The 7886-nt window shown below is 36.5% G+C and overlaps 1 protein-coding gene across 4 annotated transcripts in view; it reads right to left on the bottom strand.

Annotated features, from left to right (window-relative positions):
• The window catches only part of TRRAP (transformation/transcription domain associated protein), a 100176-nt gene extending 92377 nt beyond the window's left edge, over positions 1 to 7799 (bottom strand). For all 4 annotated transcript variants that reach the window (XM_085301679.1, XM_085301660.1, XM_085301670.1 and 1 more), the window contains exons 1-8: positions 7654 to 7799; positions 7290 to 7339; positions 3700 to 3810; positions 3070 to 3174; positions 2214 to 2297; positions 1478 to 1534; positions 650 to 775; positions 242 to 319 (exon numbers count right to left, since the gene is read on the bottom strand). In XM_085301679.1, the coding sequence (XP_085157805.1) occupies positions 242 to 319; positions 650 to 775; positions 1478 to 1534; positions 2214 to 2297; positions 3070 to 3174; positions 3700 to 3810; positions 7290 to 7339; positions 7654 to 7753 (711 nt within the window). In that variant the 5' untranslated portion in view covers positions 7754 to 7799. The remainder of the gene's footprint in view (positions 1 to 241; positions 320 to 649; positions 776 to 1477; positions 1535 to 2213; positions 2298 to 3069; positions 3175 to 3699; positions 3811 to 7289; positions 7340 to 7653) is intronic.
• Between the last annotated feature and the right edge of the window lie 87 nt (positions 7800 to 7886).

Below are 7886 nucleotides of genomic sequence, written 5' to 3' on the forward strand. Positions count from 1 at the left end.
AAAGAAGAAAAAAATATTAAAGAAATTTACAACTCACATTTGCAGTCGAACTTACTTGAGATCTTATCAGAAAAAACAAAGGCACCTCACTGGACTATTACTAGACCCTATTCCATTTTTTTAAAAAAGTTAATATTCTTTTTTTTTTTTTTTTTTTTAACCAACATACTAGGCCATCAGACACATGTAATTCAGTAACAAAAAGTATTTGCATGCAAAATAGTACATGTACTATACTAACCTGATACATAAGAACAACAATTATAGGTAGCTCAGCCAAGACCTTCAGGGATAAAGATCCTCTGGGAATTATAGAATGCTGAAAAGAGAGAATACACGTTTTTAAAATATTTTTATGATTAATTCAAAAGGCATGTAAAATTCATTTTAAAATAAATTCCTTATTTTAATTAYACTATATTCATAGTTAATATTTAAGGAGCACAAAACCACTTGGTACCACATGAAGTAAAAATACTGTAATTAGAGTTGCATAGCAAATATCTGAAAAGTCTGAATTGGCTTCTACAAATAAATCTTGATAAGCAAAACAAACAAAAAAGGRAGATTATTTTATTTAATTGCCTTCATAATTCAGGATATTCTGATGTGAACCATCTTGTAGTTAAAGAGCAGTTAGAATACTCACTGTTCTTGTTTCACTGTCTTCTCGTTCAGGGTTTACTTTCACCACAATTGTTGTAATCATGCCAACCATTTCAGGAGAAGGAACAGTGTTTTCTGGAATCACTTGAGGATTCTCAAAATACCGATTCTAAAGAAGACAAAGAGCAGAAGAAAGAATATAATAAAGCTACTAATAGTCTCAAGGTCATTTATCTCACCAGAATTCCTAGATATACTAGGAATACATCTTACTGCAGATATCTGTCTTCTCTGCATATCATGTTTACAGAACAGGACCACAACTGCACACACATCCTGTAATCACTAATTTCACTCCCGCTAAGCAAGAAGYAGAAAAGCATCCCCAAATAAGGTGACTGTTTTGCTAAAGCAAAACAGTCACGCAAATATTCTGTAGCAATAAGGAAGAAAAGCATACTACATTATCAGGCATTTTGAAGAACTCTGTTTACAGGGAAGTAAGTCATGTAACCCTTCCATCAAAAAAACAAAAACAAAAACAAAACAAAACAAACAAAACCACCCCACCACTGTCTGCATTGATAGCACTGTGGTCAACATATTTATGTTTTATTACGTAACCGTACTTCAGTCTGTTGATACCGGTGACACTGTGCTGCAAACAGAAGGTCTTCTGATTCAAAGTCTGAATTTCTCTATTTTTAGAAGTGTTTTGTGTTATTTAAACATTTTCTTTACAATTGTATTTACTCCATACCACACAGCCCAAGTAAAAGTAATTATGTTCATATCTTTTTGAGGTAAAATTAAGAAGTAAAAATGAGTTTTCTGACCATATCAAGGGCAACTAAGGGAATAAAAAGCTCACCACTACTTTTGGAAGTTCCTTGTAAATCTGTTTCACAAAATCCAAAAAATGGTGGATCTAGGAAACAAAGAGAGTCAGTTTGCCATAAAGAAAAAGAATTGTTATTTTAGAATCTCTGTATTAACAGTACACTTGAAAACTTGACATGAAATCTTTACACCTGAAATCTTCGATCACCATTAAAGTGCAACTTTCATGATGTTTGAAAGGAATTGGAAAAGTATTTTCCTTCTATTAATACTATCTTGAACATAGTTGGAAAAACTCCAGTTTAACTATCATCTCAACATTGTTCCAATATGACGTCATCAAAAAAAAAGATTATCATAAGAGAACTAAATCTTTTTAGGAGAAAAATCAAGAAAAGGAGGAAAAAAACAAATGCACGTACTTTCAAATACTCCTTTGTAAGTTACAAGAGCAACACAACRGTGGGAGAACCCGTAAGAATCATAACATTCCCTTTTCCAGGTTTTTCCTTCTCAAACTAAAAAGGCACCAATTCTCTTCCCTTCTTGGGAAATTTTGTTCTTCTTGGAGATCCTCCTAAGTCAAATAATACTACCTGCAGACACTTAACAGAAACCCAACCAAGYTTTAACAGCTTTGTCCCAGGAGTGCTAGAATTGCATAGTCCTCTGCAAACATTACTTTAAGGTAATCTTTTTTTTTAAATATATGGTCACCACAATATATCAGCCAAGTTCTATGCCACATAATAAAATGAATGACTTACTTCCTGAGTGATTGCTGGTCGGAACTGTTTGTGCAATTCAATAATTATCCTTAAGCAAATCAGCACATTTTCTTCATTCTCTGTCTGAAAAAAAATATATATATAAATATATATATATATAGAGAGAGAGAGAGCCTACTACTGCATTTTTTTGACTACTCCAAGATTAATTTTAAACGCTTTAAAGGTTTACTTAATAGAGCACTTCTAAGTTGCTGAGATAATACAAACATATGCAAGAAAGATGTCTTTCACTTGACATAACTTCACCTTGCAACCAYAGACTACGGCTAAAATTAAATTCATCCCTAATGGGACAAAGTCCAAAAGCTTCAGTTGCTCTCTATCATCAGATCTGTTTGCAACACCCTATAGATAGACAGACATTAATRGAACTACTTATGCACAGAGATGCCTCCACATAAATCAGATTATTTTCTGTAGGCTTCAAATAGCAACACTTTCAATTCCACACACGAATCATTATAAAAGCTTTTAAAATAAGGTATCTGCACTTATGTTCTGCAAGTTCTTACAGATCATAAGCTAGAAAAGTACTCATGAAAGAAATCTTGTCTAGAATACAGAACAGTTTCATGCACTTACAAAATCCAAGTTTCTAAAGGGCAAGAAGACTGCAAAAAATCCTGTGGATAGTAAGATGCTATCTTCATACTGGTGAAGACTAAACAGAATGACCCTCCTCTCCTGCTCTGGAAGCAGAGCCAGCACTGCTATTTAAAATCATACCCCTAGCAATTTTTGAAGATAAGGAGAAAAATCTTAATGGAAATCTAAAAGAGTTTTTAAAAAAAAAAAAAAAAAAAAAAAAGAAAAGAAAAGAAAAGAACAGTACCTCTAGAAATCTAAACATCACAGACAGAATATTTTTGGTATGAAGACGAAGATGTTCATTTGTTGGTATTCTGTGAATTATTTCAAGCACTAACTTTCGGAGTTGCTGCAAACAAAGGAAAAAAATTGAAAACTGCTAGAACTTTTTAAAAGCCCGTAAAATACAATTGACTGTAACATTTTTTTTCAGTTCAACACCAAGAAAAAAAAACATTTACTTTTCTCAGATGTACACTTATATGAGAATATAATACTTCCTAGTACCCACAGAGAGGAATAAAGAAAATAAGGTAAATCTTAACAAATTGACAGCTACAAAAAAAGTCATATTTAATGATACAGATTCAACTTTAGCCTTTCATTCCACAATGAAGTCAGTATTTCACAGTTTTACAGTGAAACAGTCAACACTATCATGTCTGTTTTTCCTCATTGTTCTCAGAAGTAAAAATCTGCAAAGTTTACAAATAATTTATAAATGTTCTTTTTTGATTCTACTCCAAATGACAGATCAATTTTTAACTGCAAAGTCTATGCAAAAATGAGTTCACTAGGCTAATGAAGTACTTCAATGAATGAGGAGCTTATTACACACATTGCAAAAATGTAGCAGACGCTTTGCGCAGTTTACCTGTGCTGGCTTCTCCTGCAAAAACTGAACTTCTCCATCCTGCAAAAAGGTGAGGAATCTTGGGATGATGTGTTCCAGGAAGGTAGAATACTGAGGAGACGACGTCACATTCTAATCATAATAAATAAATAAATAAAGGAGACTGATGTAATATGCATTATACACATTACCTCAATCTACATTCAAAACCAGCATTAAAAATTTTTAGTTGTTTTCTAATGGATTTAGTGATTAAGCATCCGCTGACATACTACAGAGTTAGTGACGTTACTGAAAYGAACAGAAGTGAATGGCAATTATCTTTCCTCCAACCCCAACAGACAGTAATATGATTGTTTTGTTGTTTTAACACCTTCACCTCACATAGGAAAAAAACATATTTGAATAATAAACAGCTATTTCAAATACAAAAAAATCTGATATGTTCTTGGACAAGAAGACTTAAATACACACTCACAGTTTATTGCAGTAGGATACTCATGACTTCTCAGACACAGTTAAACTGAGAATTTAGTTATTTCTGCAGAGATATGTACATACATACATCACCTAAACTGAGTACTTCTTTCCTTTGTGAAAATGATCTCACTCCTTTCCACTTGTTGTGAAGCCAGAAACAGTATTAAAGGAGCAAGCTTCCTCCATCTGCAAATGCTGCATCTGCTTTAAAAACCTAACTTGGCCACTTTGATGTAATTGAAAACTGGACTATAGTTCACATAAGTGCCATTGGGCAGTTCCCTGAAGTATCTGTGATACAGAAGCATACTGGAACGTTTAGGGAAGGTATAGACAAAAATAGAGTTTTCTTTTGAAGCCATAAATAAGTATTTTTAGAGGTTTACTCGCATCATTCCCTGTCTGTATAACATAAAATCTACACAGAGCCATCTCCTTTGACAGGTTTCTACTATTTTTCTCTGCTTTGCAGTGAGATTTCATAACATGCATTCACAAATCTTATTACACTACATACTGTGCAAACAGTTTCTTATCTCAAGAACTTTCAAGAAAGCAGAAAGATAGCACAAGAAGGGCACAAAAAACATTTTAAACATAAGACAGGATATTATCAACAGCAGATTTATCCTCATCTTCTCTTCACCTCAAAGATCTTCCAAAGAGTGTCTGTCTGTATCTTCTCCTCCTTCATCCCCCCCTACAGTCTTTCAATTTTCACAGCTCCCTCCTAGCCTCCCCAACTTTATGCCATAATGATCCCACTTTGCTCTTGTATTCTCATTTGGAGGAAGAAAGGAAGGAAAGATTCACACAGAAAATCATACAGGTACTGCCACACACTTGGGAAGGGGTTCGTGAACTCATTCATAAACCCAGCTTACACTTCTGAAAACACCTTCCTAACATCCATGCTAAACTGCAAAGGGCAGACAATTAATACCACTCTTTGCCACCTGTGAATTGGTGTCCTGAGCCATACCAGAAACTAAAAATTCCACTGTTCTAATCAAGTTCAGAATTACACTGCTGAAATCAAACAGCAGTAACGGAGGCTGACTGTGTAAACTTTTAAAGGAAGGCAAATGCCAAAACAGGGACTGGAAATACAGTGAAGATTCTCCTCTCTCCCCTTTTAGAATCCAGACTCTCTGTGAAGAAATGGAGAAAAGGGAAAACTTCTCCCAAACKAGATCATTTCTGAGAAACAAGATTCAAGATTATCAAATGTTACCATCCAGAAAGTAGAACAAAAGAGCAGTATCCTCTACTAGTCCTAGAAGAAGATCCTTATGCAGCTAGCATGGAAACTGGCAGTGTCAAGTGGAGAACATTACGGTGAAGCACCTCGGTTTTAAACCTCATTTCAAATCCCTCCATACTCATCAATTCATACCCAGTTCAACCCCTGGCTACAGACGCATCAAGATCAATTATGCAACCAACAGACTTCAAACACTCTTAACTTCCAACAAACTGCTAAGAAGTGAAAAATATTTGTTTAAAGGAGTAAAAAGAAAAAARGAAACCTAATAAAGTTTACAGTTATCGGAAACTGAAGTAGGTGACTGAAGAGAGTTAAAACAGAGGCTATGGAAACAGAAGATGAAAGGAGTCCATCTAATTGCTAGCAGAACAACATGTAACAATAACTTCTGGGCAAAAGAAAAAGACCACTACATCAGTGGTTCCTCTTGCTCCTTTCTAGTTTCATATAAACTAAACCGTATTTGAGCATAAGTCATCATTATCTTTATATGCAGGCCCACACTACAGAATCAAGCAACAGAAGAAAAGTGCTCTATCTTGAATATTATCAAAACAAACACTGAACAAGTTCTTYTCCACTGATGACAAGAACAAAGAGAATCAGCTTTCAGACTCCAGGCAAATCAGTAGATTAAGCCATTACAACTATTCTTTTACTTAGATATCAAATTAGGCTAGCCTGTCATCTTTGAAATAAACACACACTGAAACTCCAAAARGATATTTTAGACAGTCATGGTAATGTTAATCTCTGCCCACTCGGACCACTAACAGACACAGACCACAGATGACTGCTTATTTGCTCATACAAGCTAAGGGAGAACTCAGCCTTTTAATTTTATCATACAGTTACACTAGCTCAAATTGTAGTCCTCTGGGTTAACCTGAACTAAATCAAACAATTCACTGGACAGGAAATTCCATTAATAGCACAGGAACAACCAAAATTAGTATAACATTGCACAAACAGCGCCAGAATGCAACAACTTGTTGGACATAACTTTACGCAAAGCTTACAGAAAAATACCTGAAGACACTAAACAGCACTGGAACAGGTATTTCTGTCTCAGTATCTCAGACTAATAGAGATCACTTCAAACGAAGTTTATAAGGACAGMGTATATTACAGTAGGGCATTGTTATTGCAAGTACATTTTCAAAGCGGTGTAACTAACTAGATGATACAGAGAATTACAGTGATTCAGAGATCTTAAACTTACGCTACAAAATAACAAGTTCTCCATAACTTCAAAATAGTCACATAGTAACTCAGTATTCAATAAACACATTATTTCTATTAACACATAGCTGGTTTAACTTGCGCCTCAATCTTCACTGCTGCTCATCTAAACTTGATGGTTTATTTCAAAGCAAAAAAGGTTAGTGGAGCTGTCTCCACTTCTAATGTCAGTTTCTGCATCAAACAACTCCCCCCTTGCTTCTGTGCTAGAAAATTATTCAGAAAAATCATGGAAGGCCCATCTAGTCCTCTACTTCATAAGGACTAAATATACAACTGAATTAAATAAAATTCCAAATACATAGGTTTCAGACTGACAAGTAAAATGGAAAAAAAAAACTCCATTACAGCACCTTTATTTAAGCATTTACCAAGAAAAGATTAGAGAATGAAATAGTTCTCTAGGTCAAAAAGTCATAATTCTTCAATGATCTTGCTAATTCCAAACAAGACAGAAACATAGAGATTTCGTACATAAATAGACACCTAGCACTGACAACTAGATAAATCATAAGATACTAAGATTAAGCTTTTAACCATGTAACATATGAAATTAAGGTGACACACATTAAGCACAAGTGGGGCTGTCGTCCAGGAAGCAACTTTTTTTTTTTTTAATTACCTCAAAATTCTCACTGACTTCTTGCATCATTTTCAATTTGGTTTCATCAGCTGAAAATGGAAATTGAAGCAAGAGAAATTAAATGTAAAACCGCGCTGTAAGAAATCGCCAGATCCATCGATCAAAGCAGCACTCAGACCTCACCGGCCCAGCTATCGCCGCCCAGCCGTACGGCCCGGCGGTCTCGCCAACACCCCTCTGCACACGACGGCCCACGCACGCAGCTCGCTCCRGCTCACGCAAACATAACTCGTCACGTTGCTTCTTCAAAAACCAGACCTCAAACAAGATGCAAAGCGACTCCAGCACGCCTTCACCCCGCCAGCGCGGCGCAGCCCGCAACGCAAGGGCACAAGCATCTTACGCGTGTTGACATCCGTGAGCGCCGCCACGAACTGCAGGTATTTCTTCATCAGCGTGGTCTGGTCCACCACGGTGGGCCCCTGCGCGGAGACGAACGCCATCTCGGCGGAGCGCGGGGCGGCTCYCGGCGCAGCAGGTCAAGCCCAGCGCACCTGCGAGGGACGCGGCGGGCCCGTGAGCCGCGCGGCAGGCAGAGAGCAGCGGGCGCGGCGCCGGCGGCCGTTCGCGCTCAGC

Source organism: Rhea americana, unplaced genomic scaffold, assembly GCF_003343005.1.
Source record: "Rhea americana isolate MKP2758 unplaced genomic scaffold, rheAme1 scaffold_10, whole genome shotgun sequence".
Lineage (NCBI taxonomy): Eukaryota > Metazoa > Chordata > Aves > Rheiformes > Rheidae > Rhea > Rhea americana.